The sequence below is a fragment of the Pristiophorus japonicus genome, chromosome 32 (assembly GCF_044704955.1).
Source record: "Pristiophorus japonicus isolate sPriJap1 chromosome 32, sPriJap1.hap1, whole genome shotgun sequence".
In the NCBI taxonomy this organism is placed as follows: domain Eukaryota; kingdom Metazoa; phylum Chordata; class Chondrichthyes; family Pristiophoridae; genus Pristiophorus; species Pristiophorus japonicus.
Window position 1 is genome coordinate 8,788,277 of NC_092008.1, and position 26,883 is coordinate 8,815,159.

At 56.5% G+C, this 26,883-nt stretch overlaps 1 protein-coding gene and 2 non-coding genes across 3 annotated transcripts; all 3 read right to left on the reverse strand.

Moving 5' to 3' along the window:
- Nucleotides 1–331: 331 nt before the first annotated feature.
- Nucleotides 332–15,366, reverse strand: LOC139240454 (large ribosomal subunit protein uL16). The gene is made up of 6 exons (XM_070868987.1): nt 15,258–15,366; nt 12,911–12,969; nt 11,853–11,960; nt 7,612–7,750; nt 2,596–2,758; nt 332–536 (listed from the first exon to the last, which is right to left on the reverse strand). Exons 1-6 carry the CDS (start codon nt 15,278–15,280, stop codon nt 381–383), a joined length of 648 nt encoding a protein of 215 aa, XP_070725088.1. The 5' UTR covers nt 15,281–15,366; the 3' UTR covers nt 332–380.
- Nucleotides 2,084–2,219, reverse strand: LOC139240646 (small nucleolar RNA SNORA70). Its single transcript, XR_011588730.1, has one exon. It is a non-coding gene; the product is annotated as a small nucleolar RNA SNORA70 (small nucleolar RNA).
- LOC139240647 (small nucleolar RNA SNORA70) lies at nt 7,364–7,498 on the reverse strand. Its single transcript, XR_011588731.1, has one exon. It is a non-coding gene; the product is annotated as a small nucleolar RNA SNORA70 (small nucleolar RNA).
- Nucleotides 15,367–26,883: the final 11,517 nt, after the last annotated feature.

Here is a 26,883-nt window from a genome sequence, read left to right on the forward strand (position 1 = left end):
CTGTGACAGGGACTGTGGTTCCCGTATTGGGCTGTTCAGCCACCCAAGAACTCGCTTTTAGATTGGAAGCAAGTCTTCCTCGATTCCGAGGGACTGCCTATGATGATGATGGCTGAGGGAGCGCCGCACCAGCGGAGGGGCGGGACCGAGGGAGCGGCGCGCTGTCGGAGGGGCGGGACCGAGGGAGCGCCGCGCTGTCGGAGGGGCGGGACCGAGGGAGCGCCGCCCTCAATGGGACGAAATGAACAGCACGGATTGGAGGGACTGTAAAACTTCCGGTTGAGTGACCAGGAGCCGCTCAGGACACCGCAGGAATTCAGAAGACGGAATACACTGTCTATAGTTTTTTTTAATTTTTAAACGCTTTGAGGAAGCCACATTTACACGGCGTGGAGAGCACGCCAGATGTTAAGAGGACCTCTCCTGGGGATGTACTTGACCCCACAGCCGTCAGGAACCAGGCGTTTCTCAGCCACCATGTCATCAAAGTCCGCCATGTTGAACTTGGTGAATCCCCATTTCTTCGATATGTGAATCTGAGGGGAGAGGGGGGAGGTAGAGAGGTCAGCAGAGGCCACACACACACCGACACCACATCGCACTCCCTCCTGATGTGAACCAACAATGTATCCCCCACCCCCCCCCCCCCCACCCCAAGTGATATTCCACTGTGGAGTGCAGCACACACACAACCACTAAGTGCCACACAGTAATCAGGAGCAGGAACCCACCCCCCAGCCACTCGCACCCCACCCGGCGCGCGACATTAAAACGACACGGGCGGCCAGAGATGGAAAGCTGGGATGCTGAGCATTGAACAACACTATCGCAATGCTCAGAAGAAGGGACCCATAAGAACATAAGAAATAGGAGCAGGAGTCGGCCATTCGAGCCTGCTCCGCCATTTAATACGATCATGGCTGATCCAATCATGGACTCAGCTCCACTTCCCTGCCCGCCCCCTTATCGGTTAAGAAACTGTCTATCTCTGTCTTAAATATATTCAATGTCCCGGCTTCCACAGCTCTCTGAGGCAGCGAATTCCAGATTTACAACCGAAAAGAAATTCCTCCTCATCTCAGTTTTAAATGGGCGGTCCCTTATTCTAAGACCATGCCCCCTAGTTCTAGTCTCCCCCATCAGTGGGAACATCCTCTCTGCATCCACCTTGTCGAGCCCCCTCATAATCTTATACATTTCGATAAGATCACACCTCATTCTTCTGAACTCCAATGAGTAGAGGCCCAACCCACTCAACCTTTCCTCATTAAGTCAACCCCCTCATCTCCGGAATCAACCGAGTGAACCTTCTCTGAACTGCCTCCAAAGTATATCCTTTCGTAAAAATGGAAACCAAAACTGCACGCAGTACTCCAGGTGTGGCCTCACCAATACCCTGTATAACTGGAGCAAGACTTCCCTGCTTTTATACTCCATCCCCTTTGCAATAAAGGCCAAGATTCCATTGGCCTTCCTGATCACTTGCTGTACCTGCATACTAACCTTTTGTGTTTCATGTACAAGTAACCCCCAGGTCCCGCTGTACTGCGGCACTCTGCAATCTTTCTCCATTTAAATAATAACTTGCTCTTTGATTTTTCTTTCTGCCAATGTGCATGACCTCACACTTTCCAACATTATACCCCATCTGCCAAATTTTTGCCCACTCACTTAGCCTGTCTGTGTCCTTTTGCAGATTTGTTGTGTCCTCCTCACACATTTAAGATGGAGGAGGAGGAATTTCTTCTCTTGAGGGTCGTGACTCTTTGGAACTCTCTGCCCCAGAGAGCTGTGGGGGGCTGGGTCATTGAATATATTTACGGTGGAGATAGACAGATCTTTGAGCGATAAGGGAGTGAAGGGTTATGGGGAGCGGGCGGGGAAGTGGAGCTGAGTCCATGATCGGATCAGCCGCGATCTTATTGAATGGCGGACGGAGCAGGCTCGAGGGGCCTCCTCCTGCTCCTTTTTCTTACGTACAGGAGACAGCAGATGCACACAGCCGCGTCGAGGTGGACAAACTCGACAATTCCACCCCAAAAGCGCGCACGCCTCACAGCTCAAGCTGGTGGCCGCGGTTTACACATGTCTCAGAGGTCCCTTAGAGCGCTCTGTATGGAGAGACAAAGCACATACACAACCAGAGAGTGTTACTGTATGCAGCCATTGCACACCGGCATTCGACAAGACAAAAAGCCGGTCGGCTTAATTGACTGCAAGGCCCCCCCCCCCCCCGCCCAACCACCCAACCCTGGGCAGGCCAGGAACCGACGGCAGGTACAACGCCCGAAATCCAAATCCCCGGGGACAGATTCCGCTCCAGCTTTCGGGGCTTCCCGGATTTCAGCCAAGAAAACCGGCGGTCCGGAATCCGGAATCCTCGCCGGGTTTTAAGCCGGGCGAGGCCCGAAATCAAGAGTTTGGTCGGCGTCCGGACTTGAGACTCGACTTTTCTCGCCTGAAATCTGGAATCCTTGACCGAGTCGGCGGCAGATTGCGCCTCGCAAAAACGTCCGGTTTACGGAGGTCTGGATGCACATATGACCCTTTCAGTACAGGATACCCCCCCCACTCCCCAAACCGTCGCCGAGTTACCTTCTGGCGCCCAGGGAACTTGAACTTGGCCCTGCGGAGAGCCTCGATCACATGCTCCTTGTTTTGGGTCTTGGTGCGCACGGACATGATGACCTGGCCAATGTTGACTCGGGCCACGGTGCCCTGGGGCTTACCAAAGGCCCCACGCATTCCAGTCTGGAGCCTGCAGAGAGAGGGAGAGAGAGAGAGAGAGAGATCAGTGTCGTAAGAAACAGGAGCAGGAGTCGGCCATTCGGCCCCTCGAGCCTGCTCCGTTATTCAATAAGATCATGGTTGATCCGATCATGGACTCAGCTCCACTTCCCTGCCCGATCCCCATAACCCTTCACTCCCTTATCGCTCAAAATTCTGTCCATCTCCACCGTAAATATATTCAATGACCCAGCCTCCACAGCTCTCTGGGGCAGAGAATTCCACAGATTCACCACCCTCAGAAGAAATTCCTCATCTCCGTTTTAAATGGACGACCCCTTATTCTGAGACTATACCCCCCCCCCCCAGTTCTAGATTCCTCCCACGACGGGGAAACATCCTCTCTGCATCTACCCTGTCGAGCCCCCTCAGTATCTTATACGTTTCGATAAGATCACCTCTCATTCTTCTGAATTCCAATGAGTAGAGGCCCAACCTGCTCAACCTTTCCTCATAAGTCAACCCCCTCATCCCCGGAATCAACCGAGTGAACCTTCTCTGAACTGCCTCCAGTGCAAGTGTGTATCGTCATAAATACGGAGACCAAAACTGCACGCAGTACTCCAGGTGTGGCCTCACCAGCGCCCTGTACAGTTGTAGCAGGACTTCTCTGCTTTTATACTCCTCCTCCCTGGCAATAAAGCTTAACAATTAATTTGCCTTCCTGATTATTTATATCGGCACACACACATTCACCGACAGAACTCACAGCTAAGATAACAGGATCGAGGTGGCAGACGGAATACTTGCCTTTATTAGCCGAGTACAAGAGCAGTAGGGGTTATGCTTGAACTGTATAAAACTAGTTAGGCCACAGCTGGAGTACTGCGTGCAGTTCTGGTCACATTTTAGAAAAGATGTGATCGCACTGGAGAGAGTACCGAGATTTAACAGGACGTTGCCGGGACTGGAGAATTTTAGCGATGAGGAAAGATTGGATAGGCTGGGGTTGTTTTCTTTGGAACAGAGGAGGCGGAGGGGAGACTTTGTTGAGGTGTATAAAATGATGAAGGGCCTGGATAGAGTGGATAGGACGGACCTGTTTCCCTTAACAGAGGGGTCAACAACCAGGGGGGGGGGGTTTTAGATTTAAAGTAATTGGTAGAAGGTTTACAGGGGAAATGTCTTCACCCAGAGGGTGGTGGGGGTCTGGGGTGGAACTCACGGCCTGAAAGGGCGGTAGAGGCAGAAACCCTCACCACATTTGGATGTGCAGCTTGAAGTGCCGTAACCTACAGGGCTACGGACCCAGAGCGGGAAAAGTGGGATGAGGCCGGGTAGCTCTTGGTCGGCCGGCGCGGACACGATGGGCCGAAATGGCCTCCTTCCGCGCTGTAAACTTCTATGATTATGGAGGCATGCTCACCTCGACTCGAGCTAATGAAATAGAATATCCTACACCCGCTTTCCACGCATCGATGAGGAACTACCCACCAAACAACTTGTATTTATATAGCGCCTTTAACGTAGTAAAAGGTCCCAAGGCGCTTCACAGCAATGATATAAGACTCAACAGATACATTTGACACCGAGCCACATAAGAAATTAGCGCCGATGACCAAAAGCTTGGTCAAAGAGGTAGGTGACAGGATCACTCCAAGTCAGCATGGATTTTTGAAAGGGAAATCATGCTTGACAAATCTTCTGGAATTTTTTGAGGATGTAACTAGTAGAGTGGACAAGGGAGAACCAGTGGATGTGGTTTATTTGGACTTTCAAAAGGCTTTTGACAAGGTCCCACACAAGAGATTGGTGTGCAAAATCAAAGCACATGGTATTGGGGGTAATGTACTGACGTGGATAGAGAACTGGTTGGCAGACAGGAAGCAGAGAGTCGGGATAAACGGGTCCTTTTCAGAATGGCAGGCAGTGACTAGTGGGGTGCCACAGGGCCCCAGCTATTTACAATATACATTAATGATTTAGACAAAGGAATTGAGTGTAATATCTCCAAGTTTGCAGATGACACTAAGCTGGGTGGCGGTGTGAGCTGTGAGGAGGACGCTAAGAGGCTGCAGGGTGACTTGGACAGGTTAGGTGAGTGGGCAAATGCATGGCAGATGCAGTATAATGTGGATAAATATAAGGTTATCCACTTTGGGGGCAAAAACAGGAAGGCAGAATATTATCTGAATGCTGACAGATTAGTAAAAGGGGAGGTGCAACGAGACCTGGGTGTCATGGTACATCAGTCATTGAAAGTTGGCATGCAGGTACAGCAGGCGGTTAAGAAAGCAAATGGCATGTTGGCCTTCATAGCGTGAGGATTTGAGTATAGGAGCAGGGAGTTCTTACTGCAGTTGAACCGGGGCTTGGTGAGGCCTCATCTGGAATATTGTGTTCAGTTTTGGTCTCCTAATCTGAGGAAGGACATTCTTGCTATTGAGGGAGTGCAGCAAAGGTTCACCAGACTGATTCCCGGGATGGCAGGACTGACATAAGAAAGAAAGACTGGATCGACTGGGCTTATATTCACTGGAACTTAGAAGAATGAGACGGGATCTCATAGAAGTATATAAAATTCTGACTGGATTGGACAGGTTAGATGCAGGAAGAATGTTCCCGATGTTGGGGAAGTCCAGAACCAGGGGTCACAGTCGAAGGATAAGGGGTAAGCCATTGAGGACTGAGATGAGGAGAAACTTCTCACCCAGAGAATTGTGAACCTGTGGAATTCCCTACCACAGAAAGTTGTTGAGGCCAGTTCATTAGATATATTCAAAAGGGAGTTAGATGTGGCCCTTATGGCTAAAGGGATCAAGGGGTATAGAGAGAAAGCAGGAATGGGGCACGGAAGTTGCATGATCAGCCATGATCATATTGAATGGTGGTGCAGGCTCGAAGGGCCGAATGGCCTGCTCCTGCACCTATTTTCTATGTTTTAAGGAGTGTCTCAATGGAAAGAGAGGTGGAGAGGTTTAGGGAGGGAATTCCGAGCTTGGGGCCCAGCCACCAATGGTGGAGCGATTATAATCAGGGATGCTCAGGAGGGCAGAATTTGAGGAGTGCAGACATCTCTGGGGAGTTGCGGGGCTGGAGATTCATCATCATCATAGGCAGTCCCTCGGAGTTGGGGGTGGGTGGGGGGCATGCTCTTGGGATGTAGGGTGGGCTGTTTGGGGCTGGGATTGAGAGACTTCTTCACTCGGGGAGTAGTTGGCCTGTGGGGTTCCCTGCCGCGGAGAGTTGTTGAGGCCAGTTCATTGGATGTGTTCGGGAGGGAGTTGGATGTGGTCGTTGCGGCTGGGGGTGTCAGGGGGTGTGGGGGAGATGTGCTGGTGTGGGTGATCAGCCATGATTTTGTTGAATGGCGGTGCAGGCTCGAAGGGCCGAATGCCCTACTCCTGCACCTATTTTCTGATTCCACTCTAAAATTGAGTTCTCGGGTGGCTGAACAGTCCAATACGGGGAACCACAGTCCCTGTCACAGGTGGGACAGACAGTGGTTGAGGGAAGGGGAGGGTGGGACTGGTTTGCCGCACGCTCCTTCCGCTGCCTGCGCTTGGTTTCTGCACACTCTCGGCGACGAGACTCGAGGTGCTCAGCGCCCTCCCGGATGCACTTCCTCCACTTAAGGCGGACTGGTCTTTGGCCCAGGGACTCCCAGGTGTCGGTGGGGGATGTTGCACTTTATCAGGGAGGCTTTGAGGGTGGTCCCTTGTAACGTTTCCTCTGCCCACCTTTGAGTCGTTTGCCGTGAAGGAGTTCCGAGTAGAGCGCTCGCTTTGGGAGTCTCGTGTCGGGGGACATGCGGACAATGTGGCCCTGCCCAGCGGAGCTGGTCGAGTGTGGTCAGTGCTTCGATGCTGGGGATGTTGGCCTGGTCGAGGGCGCTAACGTTGGTGCGTCTGTCCTCCCAGGGGATTTGCAGGATCTTGCGGAGACAGCGCTGGTGATATATCTCCAGCGACTTGAGGTGTCTACTGTACATGGTCCATGTCTCTGAGCCATACAGGAGGGCGGGTATCACTACAGCCCTGTAGACCATGAGCTTGGTACAGAGATAGGCATGGGAGGGGAGGGGGGGGGCAAGGGCCACAGAGGGATTTCTAAACGAGAATGAGAAGTTTGAAATCGTGGCATTCCTCAACCGAGAGCCAATGTAGGTCGGCGAGCATGAGGGGGGGGTTGATGGGTGAGCGGGACTAGTTTCGATCGCCTGGATGGGTCGGAGAGGAATTTTCCCAATTTATTCTCTCTAAATTGTCCTGGGTTGTTACTCTGGTTTTTGCCTCTCTCAGGAGATCACATGGCTCCGGTTGGGGTGGAGTTAAAATGTTTCAGTGTGAGGGGTGTCGCAGTTGTGGTGAGGCGGACTGGTTGGGCTGGGTGCTCTTTGCCTTTCCGCCATTGTTCATGGGTTTATATGTAACCTTCAGGGCTGCTGACTGAGGGTCGTGCGGCTCTTTGTCGGCCGGCGCGGACACGATGGGCCGGAATGGCTTCCTCCTGCGCTGTAAATTTCAGCGTTTCTCCTGTGACTCTGTGCGACTTAGGACACCGGGGGGGGGGGAAACGGGGGACAGCCGGGTTTTGGATGATCGAGTGTACGTTTTTAGCAGACACACACACAAGCACTTGTCTCAGAGGTCCCTTAGCGTGTTTTGTACTGAGCTACAAAGCACATACACAACCAGAGAGTTGCTGTACGCAGACATTGCACACCGGCATTTGACCAAGACAAAACGCCGGTCGGCTTAATTGACTGCAAGGCCCACCCCCCCAGCAGAGCAACCAGTCAAAACACAGCCAGGAATCGGGAGGGGTTTGGCTCTCCACACCCCGGCGAGCCAGGATGAACCCCCTTCACCGGTCGGTCCTCACCTATCAGCACCAGCACACGACAACATCTTGTTGATCCGGATGACGTGGAAGGGATGCAGACGCATACGGATGTGGAACCCATCCTTGCCACATGTCTTCACCATGTACTTGTTGGCGCAGATTCGGGCTGCCTCCAGAGCTGGGGGAGGGAAAGGGGAACAGGCATTAAACACCCAACATCGGCAGCCCAGACCAAAAGCACTCCCTCCCCTCCTCCCTGCTCCGCACGAGGTTCGAGAGACAAAACACAATCGGTCTTCTGCGCCCCTTGTCAGCTGATGCTCCAGTGCAATCCCTCAATCTCAAGGCCACCGCACCATCGCCTCAAGCCCTGGCTCAGCTTTCCAAAAGCTTTCTTCAATCTTTTGAAACTGCCCTTTTGTTACCTCTAGACCTGACTATTCCAACGCACTCCTGGCCGGCCTCCCACGTTCGACCGTACGTACACTAGAGGTGATCCAAAACTCGGCTGCCCCCATGTCCTAACTCGCACCGAGTCCCGCTCACCCATCACCCCCTGTGCTCGCTGCCCCCGTGTCCGAACTCGCACCGAGTCCCGCTCACCCATCGCCCCGTGTCCGAACTCGCACCGAGTCCCGCTCACCCATCGCCCCGTGTCCTAACTCGCACAGAGTCCCGCTCACCCCTTGTGCTCGCTGCCCCGTGTCCTAACTCGCACCGAGTGCCGCTCACCCATCACCCCCTGTGCTCGCTGACCCCGTGTCCTAACTCGCACCGAGTCCCGCTCACCCATCACCCCCTGTGCTCGCTGCCCCCATGTCCTAACTCGCACCGAGTCCCGCTCACCCATCACCCCCTGTGCTCACTGACCCCGTGTCCTAACTCGCACCGAGTCCCACTCACCCATCACCCCCTGTGCTCGCTGCCCCCATGTCCTAACTCGCACCGAGTCCCGCTCACCCATCACCCCCTGTGCTCGCTGCCCCCGTGTCCGAACTCGCACCGAGTCCCGCTCACCCATCGCCCCGTGTCCGAACTCGCACCGAGTCCCGCTCACCCATCGCCCCGTGTCCTAACTCGCACAGAGTCCCGCTCACCCCTTGTGCTCGCTGCCCCGTGTCCTAACTCGCACCGAGTGCCGCTCACCCATCACCCCCTGTGCTCGCTGACCCCGTGTCCTAACTCGCACCGAGTCCCGCTCACCCATCACCCCCTGTGCTCGCTGCCCCCATGTCCTAACTCGCACCGAGTCCCGCTCACCCATCACCCCCTGTGCTCACTGACCCCGTGTCCTAACTCGCACCGAGTCCCACTCACCCATCACCCCCTGTGCTCGCTGCCCCCATGTCCTAACTCGCACCGAGTCCCGCTCACCCATCACCCCCTGTGCTCGCTGCCCCCGTGTCCGAACTCGCACCGAGTCCCGCTCACCCATCGCCCCGTGTCCGAACTCGCACCGAGTCCCGCTCACCCATCGCCCCGTGTCCTAACTCGCACAGAGTCCCGCTCACCCCTTGTGCTCGCTGCCCCGTGTCCTAACTCGCACCGAGTGCCGCTCACCCATCACCCCCTGTGCTCGCTGACCCCGTGTCCTAACTCGCACCGAGTCCCGCTCACCCATCACCCCCTGTGCTCGCTGCCCCCATGTCCTAACTCGCACCGAGTCCCGCTCACCCATCACCCCCTGTGCTCGCTGCCCCCGTGCCCGAACTCGCACCGAGTCCCACTCACCCATCACCCCCTGTGCTCACTGACCCCGTGTCCTAACTCGCACCGAGTCCCACTCACCCATCACCCCCTGTGCTCGCTGCCCCCATGTCCTAACTCGCACCGAGTCCCGCTCACCCATCACCCCCTGTGCTCGCTGCCCCCGTGTCCGAACTCGCACCGAGTCCCGCTCACCCATCACCCCCTGTGCTCGCTGCCCCCGTGTCCGAACTCGCACCGAGTCCCGCTCACCCCACTGCCCCGTGTCCTAACTCGCACCGAGTCCCGCTCACCCATCACCCCTTGTGCTCGCTGCCCCGTGTCCTAACTCGCACCGAGTCCCGCTCCCCCACTGTGCTCGCTGCCCCGTGTCCTAACTCGCACCGAGTCCCGCTCACCCATCACCCCCCTGTGCTCACTGCCCCCATGTCCTAACTCGCACCGAGTCCCGCTCACCCATCACCCCCTGTGCTCACTGCCCCCATGTCCTAACTCGCACCAAGTCCCACTCACCCATCACCCCCTGTGCTCGCTGCCCCCATGTCCTAACTCGCACCGAGTCCCGCTCACCCATCACCCCCTGTGCTCACTGCCCCCGTGTCCTAACTCGCACCGAGTCCCGCTCACCCATCACCCCCTGTGCTCACTGCCCCCATGTCCTAACTCGCACCAAGTCCCACTCACCCATCACCCCCTGTGCTCGCTGCCCCCGTGTCCGAACTCGCACCGAGTCCCGCTCACCCCACTGCCCCGTGTCCTAACTCGCACCGAGTCCCGCTCGCCCATCACCCCTTGTGCTCGCTGCCCCCGTGTCCTAACTCGCACCGAGTCCCGCTCCCCCACTGTGCTCGCTGCCCCGTGTCCTAACTCGCACCGAGTCCCGCTCCCCCATCACCCCACTGTGCTCGCCGACCTCCATCGTCTCCCGGTTAAGCAACACCTCGATTTCAGGGGACCAGTGTGACACAGAGGTTGCGAACAGTCTTGTTCACCCTCAGATTGATGCTCGGGAGAGGGATGGAGTCAGGGGTTAGGGAACACAGCTTGTGGCGGGGACCAAAGACAATGGCTTCGGTCTTCCCAGTATTTAATTGGGAGAAAATTTCTGCTCATCCTGTACTGGATGTGGGACAAGCAGTCTGACAATTTAGAGACCGAGGAGGGATCGAGAGAAGTGGTGGAGAGGGAGCACTGGGTGTCAGCGTACATGTGGAAACTGTCCTCGTGTTTTCAGATGTCGCCGCCAAGGGGCAGCATATAGATGAGAAATAGGAGGGGGCCAAGGACAGATCCTGGGGGGTCACCAGAGGTAACGATGCGGGAGTGGGAAGAGATGCCGTTGCGGGTGATTCTCTGGCCACGATTAGATGGATAAGAATGGAACCAGGCGAGTGCAGTCCCACCCAGCTGGACGGTGGAGGAGAGGTGTTGGGAGGAGGATGGAATGGTCAACCGTGTCAAAGGCTGCAGACAGGTCCAGGAGGGATAGTTTACATAAGAAATAGGAGCAGGAGTCGGCCATTCGGCCCCTCGAGCCTGCTCCGCCATTCAATAAGATCATGGCCGATCCGATCATGGACTCAGCTCCACTTATCTTCCCGCCTCCTTATCCCCTTATCGGTTAAGAAACTGTCTATCTCTGTCTTAAATTTATTCAATGTCCCGGCCTCCACAGCTCTCTGAGGCAGCGAATACAACAGATTTACAACCCTCAGAAGAAATTTCTCCTCATCTCAGTTTTAAATGGGCGGCCCCTTATTCTAAGACCATGCCCCCTAGTTCTAGTCTCCCCCATCAGTGGGAACATCCACCTTGTTGAGCCCCCTCATAATCTTATACGTTTCGATAAGATCACCTCTCATTCTTCTGAATTCCAATGAGCAGAGGCCCAACCTCCTCAACCTTTCCTCATAAGACAACCCCCTCATTCCCGGAATCAACCGAGTGAACCTTCTCTGAACTGCCTCCAAAGCAAGTGTATCCTTTTGTAAATATGGAAACCAAAACTGCACACAGTACTCCAGGTGTGGCCTCACCAATACCCTGTATAACTGTAGCAAGACTTCCCTGCTTTTATATTCCATCCCCTTTGCAATAAAGGCCAAGATTCCATTGGCCTTCCTGATCACTTGCTGTACCTGCAGACTTTCCTTTCGTGTTTCATGCACAAGTACCCCCAGGTCCCGCTGTGCTGCGGCTCTTTGCAATCTTTCTCCCATTTAAATAATAACTTGCTCTTTTGAGTTTTTCTTCTGCCAAAGTGGTTAACCTCACACTTTCCAACATTATACTCCATCTGCCAAATTTTCACCCACTCACTTAGCCTGTCTGTGTCCTTTTGCGGGGAAGTGGAGCTGAGTCCACGGCCAGATCAGCCACGATCTTGTTGAATGGCGGAGCAGGCTCGAGGGGCTAGATGGCCTACTCCTGTTCCTAATTCTTATGTTTGCAGATTTCTTGTGTCCTCCTTCACACATTGCTTTTGGTCACGGTCACAAAGGCAGCCACCATTTTACTGACCCCGGCGTGCATTGACCCCCCCCCCCCCCCCAGAACACTTCCACCCAACTCACCTTCGGAGGAAAGCTGCTCATATTCATCGGACACCATGTGGCCACATAACGGAAACTCGTCCACCTTGGCCTTCTTGCGGCCCAGGTCGAAAATCCGGATCTTGGGATCTGAAGGCAGGAAAGGAGGCAACGAGTGAATTGCCGCGGCCTAAGACACCCGCCTTCGAACACCGCGCAGGTTTCCGGGAGATCACAGCCCCAGCGATGCTTACTGCGGGAGCCAGCAAGCTGCCCCCACCCCAGCGTTTATCCGCCGACAGCGGAATCACCCAAGCCATGTTCTCTGACAGGCCCACAATGAGGTGCACCAAAGATCGGCGGTTTAAACCCAACCAGGCGCTAACCTGCACCCGCCAAGCCGTGAATCTCTCACCCGCGGCGACCCCATTTAAAATGCACGCGCATGTGACGGGATACGGGAACTGCGCCGAACAAAATCCCGTCTTCCCTCATTTTACGCAAAGCGCACCACAGAATCCTAAAAATTTTACAGCGCGGAAGGAAGCCATCCCGGCCCATCGTGTCCGTGTGGCGCCGGCCAACCCAAGAGCCATCCCGGCCTAATCCCACTTTCCTGCTCTGAATCCGTAGCCCTGTGGGTTACGGCGCTTCGAGCGCACGTCCAAATGTGGTGAGGGTTTCTGCCTCTACCGCCCTTTCAGGCCGCGAGTTCCCCCCCAGACCCCCGCCACCCTCTGGGTGAAGACATTTCCCCTCGAAACCTCCCCCCAATTACTTTCAATCTCTGCCCCCTGGTTGTTGACCCCTCCACCATGGGAAACAGGTCCGTCCTATCCACTCTATCTAGGCCCCCTCAGACCTCAATAAGGTCTCCCCTCAGCCTCCTCTGTTCCAAAGAAAACAACCCCAGGCTATCCAATTTTTCAGTGTTAAAACTCTCCAGTCCGGGCAACATCCTGGTAAATCTCCTCTGCACCCTCTCCAAGTGCGATCACATCTTTCCTGTAACACAAGCAACCTGGGTAGTTTTATAGCAGGCCCACGAGTGTACACACGAGTGAAAATCACAAGCTGAAGCGAGAAGGCAGGATACTAACCAGGAACGCCCCGACAGAAGCGAGACTTGGGATACGGCTTGTTCTTGCAGTATCTGTAACTAAAAGACGAGGGTTAGACCATCGCCCAAAACCAGGCGAATCTCACAGTAACCCGCTCCTCCAGATTGGAGATCCTGTCCCAGCCACAACAGAGTAAAGCTCCCTCTACACTGTCCCATCAAACACTCCCAGGGCAGGTACAGCACAGGTCACACACCCACAGTGACTGAGGTTGGGATGCCCAGAACCTGGATGTGTCGGTGTTTTTGTTGACTGAAATTTCTATCACTCGATAGAAGAAAGATCGGAGCTAAAGCCCAAGAGGAGGCCCATTCAGCCCCTCGAGCCTGTTACATTAGGGACAGGAGGAGGGCGTTCAGCCCCTCGAGCCTGTTACATTAGGAACAGGAGGAGGCCGCTCAGCCCCTCGAGCCTGTTACATTAGGGACAGGAGGAGGCCGTTCAGCCCCTCGAGCCTGTTACATTAGGGACAGGAGGAGGCCGTTCAGCCCCTCGAGCCTGTTACATTAGGGACAGGAGGAGGCCGTTCAGCCCCTCGAGCCTGTTACATTAGGGACAGGAGGAGGCCGTTCAGCCCCTCGAGCCTGTTACATTAGGAACAGGAGGCCATTCAGCCCCTCGAGCCTGTTACATTAGGAACAGGAGGAGTCCCATTCAGCCCCTCGAGCCGGTTACATTAGGAACAGGAGGAGGCCCATTCAGCCCCTCGAGCTGGTTACATTAGGGACAGGAGGAGGCCGTTCAGCCCCTCGAGCCTGTTACATAAGGAACTGGAGAAGGCCCATTCAGCCTCTTGACGAGGGTGGTTGAAGGGGCTGGGAGATGAAGAGCTGAGGACGATTAGTGCAGAGCTTGCCTAACTTGAGTTATTGTGTGGCTCTGTCGAGATCCACTGGCTGACAGCGTCCCCCGGGATGAACATTTTAACCCCAGTTTTGGGGAACCTGTACAGACTATAACACACGGACACAGTGCTCCACACATCTGTGTGGGTTGTCGTTATTGGCACGCCGCGAGACAAACTTACCGATCAGCATAACAAATCTCCCCCCCACCCCGCCGAGCTTTAAAGGCTCATCGGAGTAGAATATTGTAAAGATGCAACCAATAAAACAAAACACAGCGATTAACAGATTATATCCGTCATCAGACAATCCCATAAACATCTCCCCCTTTCTCCCCGGAGATGCCTCACGGACCCCGGCACTAGCGGGATCATTAACCCCCGAACCCTCTCCGGGGTCCCAGTACAGGGTCGGTTCTGCAGTCCACCGCTGCACCCTCTCCCTCCTTCAATTGTGCCAAAAGGTTATGGAACTGAAACATTAATTCTTTCCACAGACGTGGCCTGACCTGCCGAGTGGGTCCAGCATCTTCTGTGTGTTTTAAAAAATTAATTAAAAAGACGGGGAAGCTATTTGACCACGCGGTGCGTCACAGACACTCCATGCACAAAAAAAACACCCGGGGGGGGGGTATTCAACTGCAGGAGTCATGACACCAGCAGTCTCTTCCACCCCAGGGTCCTGAGCTCCCGTCCCGAGCCCCTCTCCCCTCAAACCAGGGTCCCGAGCCTGCCCCCTTAAACCAGGGTCCCGAGCCTGCCCCCATAAACCAGGGTCCCGAGCCCTCCTATCCCAAACCAGGGTCCCGAGCCCCTCTCCGTGCAAACCAGGGTCATGAGTCTGCCCCCTCAAACCAGGGTCCCGAGCCCCCCATCCCAAACCAGGGTCCCGAGCCTGCCCCCTTAAACCAGGGTCCCGAGCCCCTCTCCCCTCAAACCAGGATCCCGAGCCCCCCCATCCCAAACCAGGGTCCCGAGCCCCCCATCCCAAACCAGGGTCCCGAGCCCCTCTCCTCTCAAACCAGGGTCTCGAGCCCCCCCCATCCCAAACCAGGGTCATGAGTCTTCCCCCTCAAACCAGGGACATAGAAAATAGGTGCAGGAGTCGGCCATTCGAGCCTGCTCCACCATTCAATAAGATCATGGCTGACCATTCCCTCAGTACCCCATTCCTGCTTTCTCTCCATACCCCTTGACCCCTTTAACCGTAAGGGCCACATCTAACTCCCTCTGGAATATATCTAACGAACTGGCCTCAACAACTCTCTGCGGCAGAGACCCCCCTCTCCCCACAAACCAGGGCCCGAGACCCCCCCCCCCCCCCACAGACTGTGACTCAGCCTCCCGTCCATTACACACACACACAAGCAGCCCGCCACGTGGCCTGTCGCTAGGAAAGGCCGAGGCTGTGCGCGCTGGGAGTAGGCCGCGACGGTAAAATGACGGCGGGGGCTCAGTGCCCGGGGCCCTCCCCTCACTCACCAGCGGGCGGGTCGGCGGCCCATCGCGTGTCGGTGTCTGTGGCCTCTCTCTCTGTGGGTGCGGGTCCTGCGCGCTGTCACTGTGGAGACAATGGGAGGGGAGAGTGAGTCACTGTGGGCCGGGGTGGTGTGTGTGTGTGTGGACCAGGCCCCGGGCTCTCTCCCTCACTGTGGGCCCCGGGCTGTGTGTGGACCCGGCCCCGGGCTGTGTGTGGACCAGGCCCCGGGCTCTCTCCCTCACTGTGGGCCCCGGGCTGTGTGTGGACCCGGCCCCGGGCTGTGTGTGGACCAGGCCCCGGGCTCTCTCCCTCACTGTGGGCCCCGGGCTGTGTGGACCAGGCCCCGGGCTCTCTCCCTCACTGTGGGCCCCGGGCTGTGTGTGGACCAGGCCCCGGGCTCTCTCCCTCACTGTGGGCCCCGGGCTGTGTGTGGACCCGGCCCCGGGCTGTGTGTGGACCAGGCCCCGGGCTCTCTCCCTCACTGTGGGCCCCGGGCTGTGTGTGGACCAGGCCCCCTGTGTGTGTTTACCGAGGTGTGCCCCGGAGCTCCCTCCCTCCCCCTGTGTATACAACTATGCGGGGTGTTGGGTCTGTATCCCGCGCTCTCCCCCTGTGGGTGTATGGGCCCGGGTGGAGCGGGGTGTCGGGTCCCTCTCCCCCTGTGGGCCCGGGCCGGGTGGAGCGGGGTGTCGGGTCCCTCTCCCCCTGTGGGCCCGGGTGGAGCGGGGTGTCGGGTCTCTCTCCCCCTGTGGGCCCGGGCCGGGTGGAGCGGGGTGTCGGGTCCCTCTCCCCCTGTGGGCCCGGGTGGAGCGGGGTGTCGGGTCTCTCTCCCCCTGTGGGCCCGGGTGGAGCGGGGTGTCGGGTCCCTCTCCCCCTGTGGGCCCGGGTGGAGCGGGGTGTCGGGTCCCTCTCCCCCTGTGGGCCCGGGTGGAGCGGGGTGTCGGGTCCCTCTCCCCCTGTGGGCCCGGGTGGAGCGGGGTGTCGGGTCTCTCTCCCCCTGTGGGCCCGGGTGGAGCGGGGTGTCGGGTCCCTCTCCCCCTGTGGGCCCGGGTGGAGCGGGGTGTCGGGTCCCTCTCCCCCTGTGGGCCCGGGTGGAGCGGGGTGTCGGGTCCCTCTCCCCCTGTGGGCCCGGGTGGAGCGGGGTGTCGGGTCCCTCTCCCCCTGTGGGCCCGGGTGGAGCGGGGTGTCGGGTCTCTCTCCCCCTGTGGGCCCGGGTGGAGCGGGGTGTCGGGTCCCTCTCCCCCTGTGGGCCCGGGTGGAGCGGGGTGTCGGGTCTCTCTCCCCCTGTGGGCCCGGGTGGAGCGGGGTGTCGGGTCCCTCTCCCCCTGTGGGCCCGGGTGGAGCGGGGTGTCGGGTCCCTCTCCCCCTGTGGGCCCGGGTGGAGCGGGGTGTCGGGTCTCTCTCCCCCTGTGGGCCCGGGTGGAGCGGGGTGTCGGGTCCCTCTCCCCCTGTGGGCCCGGGTGGAGCGGGGTGTCGGGTCCCTCTCCCCCTGTGGGCCCGGGTGGAGCGGGGTGTCGGGTCTCTCTCCCCCTGTGGGCCCGGGTGGAGCGGGGTGTCGGGTCTCTCCCGGAGCTCCTCACTCACCCGCCGCTCCGCCGGAAAGAGGTCACGCGCCCCGCGCTCCCGCTTCTAGAGCTGACACGCACATCCGGCCCCGCCCCTCCAATAGCGTCACGGTGCCCCATGCCCCGCCCCTCCAATAACGTTACTGCTCCCCACGCCCCGCCCCTCTAACAACGTCACTATACCCCACGCCCCGCCCCTCTAACAACGTCACTATACCCCACGCCCCGCCCCTCTAGTAACGTCACTGTACCCCACGCCCCGCCCCTCTAACAACGTCACTATACCCCACGCCCCGCCCCTCTAGTAACATCACTATACCCCACGCCCCGCCCCTCTAACAACGTCACTATACCCCACGCCCCGCCCCTCTAGTAACGTCACTGTACCCCACGCCCCGCCCCTCCAACAACGTCACTATACCCCACGCCCCGCCCCTCTAGTAACGTCACTGTACCCCACGCCCCGCCCCTCTAACAACGTCACTATACCCCACGCCCCGCCCCTCTAGTAACATCACTGTACCCCACGCCCCGCCCCTCTAACAACGTCACTATACCCCACGCCCCGCCCCTCTAGTAACGTCACTGTACCCCACGCCCCGCCCCTCTAACAACATCACTGTACCCCACGCCCCGCCCCTCCAATAACGTCACTATACCCCACGCCCCGCCCCTCTAACAACGTCACTGTACCCCACGCCCCGCCCCTCCAATAACGTCACTATACCCCACGCCCCACCCCTCTAACAACATCACTGTACCCCACGCCCCGCCCCTCTTATAACGTCACTATACCCCACGCCCCGCCCCTCCAATAACGTCACTATACCCCACGCCCCACCCCTCTTATAACGTCACTGTACCCCATGCCCCGCCCGCCCAGTGACCACCAATCATCCACAGCCAGCCCCTGGACCAACTTTTAAACTTATTAAACAATCTGGGAGAACTTTTAAAACTTACATTTTAGACTCTCAACCGAATTACTGTTAACTATCTATTATTGATCCACATCTCTGACTTTTAATAACTTTGAGAAACTTTTTAAACTGGGGAAACTTTTATCATCTATTACTGATTTACAGCTTACACTTTTCACAACTCTTAGAAACTTTTTAAAACGTTTTAACAACTCTTAGAAACTCTTGAAATAAATCAGGAACCTTTATCAACTTTTAATACTTTAAAACTTTGGAAGTCACCTTCCTAATGCCTGCCCCCAACCCAGCCTCGGGCCATCTACCATCAGTGGCGTTACTCGGCGCTGAGCTCGCGGCCAACACTTCGCCATAGGCAATAGGCTTATCGAGCTGTGCCTGGTCTCCAGTCGCCTTGGACCCCCTTGCCACTGGACCAAGACTTTGCTCGGCTAAGCCCGTGTGGTTTCCCGTGTGCAGCGGCCACCCCACGTTAAAAGAACTCACGCACAGGCATTTTCCACTCCGTCAGCATGAAGTTCGGGACCTGGAACGCCAGGACCCTCAGAGACAATCCCAACAGCGACAGGCCGGAACGCCGCACCGCCATAGTTGCCCGGGAACATCGACGTTTTGACATTGACATTGCTGTCCTCAGCGAGACCCGGCGGGCAGGAGAAGGCCAGCTGAAGGAACATGGTGGAGGTGACACCTTCTTCTGGAAAGGGAAACCAGAGGCAGAATGCCGCCTTCATGGAGTCAGCTTTGCCGTCAAGAATGAGCTGGTCAACCGCTTCAAAGACTCCCCCTGCAGGGTCAACGAACGCCTCATAACTCTCCGTATCACCTTATCCCAAAGCCAATGTGCCACAGTCATCAGTGCGTACGCCCCCGACACTCGATGCAACGGATGAGGCTAAAGAGGGTTTTTATTCCAACCTCGAGACATCCCTGTCCCGCGTCCCCACGGACGACAAATTGATCCTTCTGGGTGACTTTAATGCCAGGGTCGGCAAAGACACAGCCCTCTGGGGAGGTGTGATTGGCAGAGAGGGGGTGGGGAAAGCCAACTCCAGCGGCACCCTACTCCGGACAAAATGTCTAGAACATGAACTCCTCATCGCCAACACCCTGTTCCGCCAGAGGGAGAGATACAAGGCATCGTGGCAACACCCTCGCTCCAAACACTGGCACCTGCTCGACTATGTCATCGTCCGAGCCAGGGATCGCAAGGATGTGCGCATCACCCGCGCCATGACAGGAGCGGACGACTGCTGGACAGACCATCACCGAATCTGATCCATCATCGATATAAACATAGCCCCACAGCAGAAGCAGTGCCGCAAAACAGTTAATGCCGGGGCACTTAAAGACCCAGCTAAGAGAGCCCTATACAGCCAGCACCTCACAGCCAATCTGGCGTGCCTTGATGACCCTGAGATACTGAATGCCCCATAGCGCTTGGTCTGCCCTCCAGGCCTCTATAACCAGTGCCTGTGAAGAGACACTTGGTCACTCAACCAGAAAACACCAGCACTGGTTTGATGAAAATGATCAGGAGATCGCAAGCGCAGAGCATTTCTGAGCCTCAAGCAACAACCCAACTCGGGAGCTGCAAAACAACGTTACAGACGGCTCAAGGCTGAGGTCCAACAAAAAACCCGGGACCTAAAGAACAGGTGGTGGATGGAGAAAGCACAGGAGATACAACAACTGGCCGACAGCCACGATATGCGAGGATTCTTCACTGCAGTCAAGGTCACCTACGGTCCAAACTCCCAAGGCCCCATCCCCCCCCAACTCCTGTCCAAGAACGGGGGAAACACTCACCAAGGACTCCGAGGCTGTCGGGGCCCGATGGAAGGAGCACTTCGAAGATCTCCTCAATCGAGACTCTGCCTTTGACTCGAGTGTTCTCGACTCCATCCCGCAGCATGCGACCCGCCACCAGCTCAGTGAAACCCCAACACTGCACGAAGTCGGCAAAGCCATAAAACAGCTGAAGAACAACAAGGCTACGCGAGCGGATGGAATCCCTGCTGAGGCGGTAAAGCATGGCGGAGAGGCGCTGTTGGCGCGGATACATGACCTCATCTCTCTCATCTGGAGGGAGGAGAGCATGCCGGGAGATCTCAGAGATGCAGTGATCGTGACCATCTTTAAAAAAGGGGAGACAAGTCCGACTGCGGCAACTACAGGGGAATCTCCCTGCTGTCAGCCAGTTGTGCTCGAGTTCTCCTCAATCGTCTTCTCCCTACGGCCGAGGAGCTCCTCCCGGAATCACAATGTGGATTTCATCCCCTATGGGGCACAACGGACATGGTCTTTGCAGCACGACAGCTACAGGAAAAATGCAGGGAGCAGCACCAGCCCTTATACATGGCCGCTTCCGATCATACAAAGGCCTTTGACACCGTCAACCGCGAGGGTCCATGGAGCGTCCTCCTCCGTTTCGGATGCCCCCCAAAAGTTTGTCAACATCCTTTCGCCTGCTTCACGACGACAGGCAGGCCGTGATCCTGACCAAGGGATCCATTACAGACCCAATCCACGTCTGGACCGGGGTCAAACAGGGCTGCGTCATCGCCCCCCCAACCCTCTTCTCAATCTTCCTCGCCGCCAAGCTCCACCTCACAGTCCACAAGCTCCCCGCTGGAGTGGAACTAAACCACAGAACCAGTGGGAAGCTGCTTAACCTTTGCCGTCTCCAGGCCAGGTCCAAGATCACCCCAACATCTGTCGTTGAGCTACAGTACGCAGACGACGCCTGAGTCTGCGCACATACCGAGGCTGAACTCCAGGATGTGGTCGTATTCACTGAGGCATATGAAAGCATAGGCCTTACGCTTAACACCAGCCTGTCCTCGCCGCACAGCACTGCCCTCCAGTCATCAAGATCCACGGCCCGGCCCTGGACACCGTGGACCATTTCCCATACCTCGGGAGCCTCCTATCAACAAGGGCAGACATTGACGACGAGATCCAACACCGCCTCCAGTGCGCCAGTGCAGCCTTCGGCCGCCTGAGGAAAAGAGTGTTTGAAGCCGAGCCCTCAAATCCACCACCAAGCTCATGGTCTACAGGGCTGTAGTGATACCCGCCCTCCTGTATGGCTCGGAGACATGGACCATGTACAGTAGACACCTCAAGTCGCTGGAGAAATACCACCAACGATGTCTCCGCAAGATCCTGCAAATCCCCTGGGAGGACAGACGCACCAACGTTAGCGTCCTCGACCAGGCCAACATCCCCTGCATCGAAGCACTGACCACACTCGACCAGCTCCGCTGGGCAGGGCCACATAGTTCACATGCCAGATACGAGACTCCCAAAGCAAGCGCTCTACTCGGAACTCCTTCACGGCAAACGAGCCAAAGGTGGGCAGAGGAAACGTTACAAGGGACCACCCTCAAAGCCTCCCTGGTAAAGTGCGACATCCCCCACTGACACCTGGGAGTCCCTGGCCGCAGACCGCCCGAGGTGGAGAAAGTGCACCCGGAGGGCGCTGAGCTCTTCGAGTCTCAACGCAAAGAGCAGGAAGAGGCCAGACGCAGGCAGCGGAAGGAGCGCGCGGCAAACCAGCCCCACCCACCCCTTCCCTCGACAAATGTCTGTCCCACCTGTGACAGGGTCTGTGGCTCTCGTGTCGGACTGTTCAGCCACCAGAGAACTCACTTTGGGAGTGGAAGCAAGTCTTCCTCGATTCCGAGGGACTGCCGATGGTGATGATGATGATGCAGTCCCTCGGAATTGAGGAAGACTTGCTTCCACTCTTAACATGAGTCCTTAGGTGGCTGAACAGTCCAATACGGGAGCCACAGTCCCTGTCACAGGTGGGACAGACAGCGGTTGAGGGAAGGGGAGGGTGGGACTGGTTTGCCGCACGCTCCTTCCGCTGCCTGCGCTTGGTTTCTGCACGCTCTCGGCGACGAGACTCGAGGTGCTCAGCGCCCTCCAGGATGCACTTCCTCCACTTAGGGCGGACTGGTCTTTGGGCCCAGGGACTCCCAGGTGTCGGTGGGGATGTTGCACTTTATCAGGGAGGCTTTGAGGGTGGTCCCTTGTAACGTTTCCTCTGCCCACCTTTGGCTCGCTTGCCGTGAAGGAGTTCCGAGTAGAGCGCTTGCTTTGGGAGTCTCGTGTCTGGGGGACATGCGGACAATGTGGCCCTGCCCAGCGGAGCTGGTCGAGTGTGGTCAGTGCTTCAATGCTGGGGATGTTGGGCTTGGTTGAGGACGCTAACGTTGGTGCGTCTGTCCTCCCAGGGGATTTGCAGGATCTTGCACAGACAGCGTTATCAATCTTGCTCTAAAATTCCCGCCCCGTTCACAAAGAGCTACCCGGCCTAATCCCACTTTCCCGCTCTGGGTCCGTAGCCCTGTAGGTTACGGCACTTCAAGCCGCACATCCAAATGTGGTGAGGGTTTCTGCCTCTACCACCCTTTCAGGCCGTGAGTTCTGCCCCAGACCCCCACCACCCTCTGGGTGAAGACATTTCCCCTCAAATCCCCTCTAAACCTCCCCCCAATTACTTTCAATCTCTGCCCCCTGGTTGTTGACCCCTCTGCCAAGGGAAACAGGTCCGTCCTATCCACTCTATCCAGGCCCCTCGTCATTTTATACACCTCAATCAGGTCTCCCCTCAGCCTCCTCTGTTCCAAAGCTATATAAGGTATTGGTGAGGCCACACCTGGAGTACTGCGTGCAGTTTTGGTTTCCATATTTACGAAAGGATATACTTGCTTTGGAGGCAGTTCAGAGAAGGTTCACTCGGTTGATTCCAGGGATGAGGGGGTTGACTTATGAGGAAAGGTTGAGGAGGTTGGGCCTCTACTCACTGGAATTCAGAAGAATGAGAGGTGATCTTATCGAAATGTATAAGATTATGAGGGGACTTGACAAGGTGGATGCAGAGAGGATGTTTCCACTGATGGGGGAGACTAGAACTAGGGGGCATGAACTTAGAATAAGGGGCCGCCCATTTAAAACTGAGATGAGGAGGAATTTCTTCTTTCAGAGGGTTGTAAATCTGTGGAATTCGCTGCCTCAGAGAGCTGTGGAAGCCGGGACATTGAATATATTTAAGACAGAGATAGACAGTTTCTTAACCGATAAGGGGATAAGGGGGCGGGCAGGGAAGTGGAGCTGGGTCCATGATCGGGTCAGCCATGATCGTATTAAATGGCGGGGCAGGCCGAGGGGCCATATAGCCTACTCCTGCTCCTATTTCTTATGTTCTTAAAACAACCCCAGCCTATCCAATCTTTCCTCATAAGCAAAATTCTCCAGTCCAGGCAATATTCTCGTAAATCTCCTCTGCACCCTCTCCAGTGCAATCACGTCCTTCCTGTAATGCGATGACCAGAACTGCACGCAGTACTCTAGCTGTGGCCTAACCAGTGTTTTATACAGTTCAAGCATAACTCTATCCACTCTGTCCATTTTATACACTTCAGTCAGGTCTCTGCATTAAAGGGGGATGGAGTATAAAAGCAGAGAAGTCCTGCTACAACTATACAGGGTATTGGTGAGGCCACACCTGGAGTACTGCGTGCAGTTTTGGTCTCCGTATTTAAGGAGGGGATCTACTTGCATTGGAGGCAGTTCAGAGAAGGTTCACGAGATTGATTCCTGAGATGAAGAAAGGTTGAGCAGGTTTGGGTCTCTACTCATTGGAGTTTAGAAGAATGAGAGGTGATCTTATTGAAACGCATAAGATTCTGAGGGGGCTGGACAGGGTGGATGCAGAGAGGATGTTTCCACTGATGGGGGAGACTAGAACTAGGGGGCACATAATCTCAGAATAAGGGGTCGCCCATTTAAGACGGAGATGAGGAGGAATTTCTTCTGGTGAATCTGTGGAATTCTCTGCCCCAGAGAGCTGTGGGGGGCTGGGTCATTGAATATATTTAAGGTGGAGATAGACAGATTTTTGAGCGATAAGGGAATCAAGGGGCGGGCGGGGAAGTGGAGTTGAGTCCATGATCGGATCGGCCATGATCATATTGAATGGCGGAGCAGGCTCGAGGGGCCGAATGGCCAACTCCTGCTCCCCCCTCCCTATAAACCCCTCCGCCTCTCCTCTGACTTCCTCCAGTGTGTTTGAATCCCAGGAACAGCCCGCAGTCCCGGTCGTCGACAGGAGGTGGCGGCATTGAGCTGCAGAACCAGCCAGGAGGGTGTGGCACAGAATCTCAATCGTTCCAAGCTGGTTCAGAACTCACCATTCCTGCTCTTCTTCCAATAGTTGCTGTGGGGCCTTTTACGTCCTTCCTGAGAGGGCAGACGGGGGCCCGATCCCGAAAGATAGCACCTCCGACAGTGCGGCACTCCCTCAATACTGCCCCTCCAACAGTGCGGCGCTCCCTCAATACTGCCCCTCCAACAGTGCGGCGCTCCCTCAGTACTGTCCCTCCAACAGTGCGGCGCTCCCTCAGTACTGTCCCTCCAACAGTGCGGTGCTCCCTCAGTACTGTCCCTCCAACAGTGCGACGCTCCCTCAGTACTGTCCCTCCAACAGTGCGGTGCTCCCTCAGTACTGTCCCTCCAACAGTGCGGTGCTCCCTCAGTACTGTCCCTCCAACAGTGCGGCACTCCCTCAGTACTGTCCCTCCAACAGTGCGACGCTCCCTCAGTACTGTCCCTCCAACAGTGCGGTGCTCCCTCAGTACTGTCCCTCCAACAGTGCGGTGCTCCCTCAGTACTGTCCCTCCAACAGTGCGGTGCTCCCTCAGTACTGTCCCTCCAACAGTGCGGTGCTCCCTCAGTACTGTCCCTCCAACAGTGCGGTGCTCCCTCAGTACTGTCCCTCCAACAGTGCGGTGCTCCCTCAGTACTGTCCCTCCAACAGTGCGGTGCTCCCTCAGTACTGCCCCTCCAACAGTGCGGCACTCCCTCAGTACCGCCCCTCCAACAGTGCGGTGCTCCCTCAGTACCGCCCCTCCGACAGCGCAGTGCGGCGCTCCCTCAGTACCGCCCCTCCGACAGCGCCTCCAACAGTGCGGCGCTCCCTCAGTACCGCCCCTCCGACAGCGCAGTGCGGCGCTCCCTCAGTACCGCCCCTCCGACAGCGCAGTGCGGCGCTCCCTCAGTACCGCCCCTCCGACAGCGCAGTGCGGCGCTCCCTCAGTACCGCCCCTCCGACAGCGCAGTGCGGCGCTCCCTCAGTACCGCCCCTCCGACAGCGCAGTGCGGCGCTCCCTCAGTACAGCCCCTCCGACAGTGCGGCACTCCCTCAGTACCGCCCCTCCGACAGTGCGGCGCTCCCTCAGTACTGCCCCTCCGACAGTGCGGCACTCCCTCAGTACCGCCCCTCCGACAGTGCGGCGCCCCCTCAGTACTGCCCCTCCGACAGTGCGGCACTCCCTCAGTACTGCCCCTCCGACAGTGCGGCGCTCCCTCAGTACTGCCCCTCCGACAGTACGGCACTCCCTCAGTACCGCCCCTCTGACAGTGCAGTGCGGCGCTCCCTTAGTACCGCCCCTCCGACAGCGCAGTGCGTCTCTCCCTCAGTACCGCCCCTCCGACAGCGCAGTGCGTCTCTCCCTCAGTACCGCCCCTCCGACAGCGCAGTGCGTCTCTCCCTCAGTACCGCCCCTCCGACATCACTAAAACAGACGATCTGGGTCATTATCACATTGCTGTGTGTGGGAGCTTGCTGTGCGCAAATTGCTTCATTGCTTCATTGGCTGTGCGGTGCTTTCGGATGTCCTGAGGGGGTGACAGGTGCTATAGAAATGCAAGTCTTCCGTTCCTCACACCACAGTGGTCAAGACCGACTGAATCAAGTGGCCCAGCCATGTCTCAACAGCTCCCGGATTTGCTCACAGATATCGGCCAGTAGTTACAGTAAGTCTCGGAGTGCAGACACTTAGAATCGCCAAAGGGTTAAATCCCGAGGACTGCTGGCACAGAATGGGCTTGTATTCCTCGAGTGTAAAAGATTCAGGGGCGATTTGATCGAGGGGTTTGAGAGGATTAAAGGATTCGATCGGGTGAAACATAGAAACATAGAAAATAGGTGCAGGAGCAGGCCATTCGGCCCTTCGAGCCTGCACCACCATTCAATAAGATCATGGCTGATCATTCCCTCAGTACCCCTTTCCTGCTTTCTCTCCATACCCCGTGATCCCTTTAGCCGTAAGGGCCACATCTAACTCCCTCTTGAATATATCCAATGAACTGGCCTCAACAACTCTCTGCGGCAGGGAATTCCACAGGTTCACAACTCTCTGAGTGAAGAAGTTTCTCCTCATCTCGGTCCTAAATGGCCTACCCCTTATCCTGAGACTGTGACCCCTGGTTCTGGACTTCCCCAACATCGGGAACATTCTTCCTGCATCTAACCTGTCCCGTCCCGTCAGAATTTTAAATGTTTCTATGAGACCCCCTCTCATCCTCCTAAACTCCAGTGAGTATAAGCCCAGTCGATCCAGTCTTTCTTCATATGTCAGTCCTGCCATCCCGGGAATCAGTCTGGTGAACCTTCGCTGTACTCCCTCAATAGCAAGAATGTCCTTCCTCAGATTAGGAGGCCAAAACTGAACACAATATTCCAGGTGTGGCCTCACCAAGGCCCTGTACAACTGCAGTGATACCTCCCTGCTCCTATACTCAAATCCTCTCGCTCTGAAGGCCAACATGCCATTTGCTTTCTTCACCGCCTGCTGTACCTGCATGGTCAACTTTCAATGACTGATTCCCTCTGGTGGGGGGGGAGTCCAGAACAAGGGAGCGTCACCTTCAAATTTGAGTTCGGGATGATGCCAGGAAACACTTCTTCACACACAGGGCAGTGGGAATCTGGAACTCTCTTCCCGCCCCCCCTCACCCCACGCCAAAGATCTGTCGGGGCTGGGGGCCAATTGAAAATTTCAAATCTGGGATAGAAAGATTTTTGGAGGGGAAAGGGTATTAAGGGTTTCGGAACCAAGGCAGGTAAATGGAGTGGAGGTACAGATCAGCCGCGATCTGACTGAATGGCGAAACAGGCTGTACCGATGTTCCTCTGTTTCTATTGGATAGTGCAGAGGGAGCTTTACTCTGTATCTAACCCCCTGTACCTGCCCTGGGAGTGTTTGATGGGATAGTGCAGAGGGAGCTTTACTCTGTATCTAACCCCCTGTACCTGCCCCGGGAGTGTTTGA

What these genes read in the sequence shown, in the direction of transcription:
- LOC139240454 (XM_070868987.1), bottom strand. Translation starts at nt 15,280, where the DNA reads ATGGGCCGCCGACCCGCCCGCTG. An exon ending in TGAGCAGCTTTCCTCCGAAG is followed by an intron (nt 7,751 to 11,852) that starts GTGAGTTGGGTG and finishes TCCCTCCCCCAG; the next exon opens with CTCTGGAGGCAGCCCGAATC. An exon ending in AGTTCCCTGGGCGCCAGAAG is followed by an intron (nt 537 to 2,595) that starts GTAACTCGGCGA and finishes CTCTCCCCTCAG; the next exon opens with ATTCACATATCGAAGAAATG.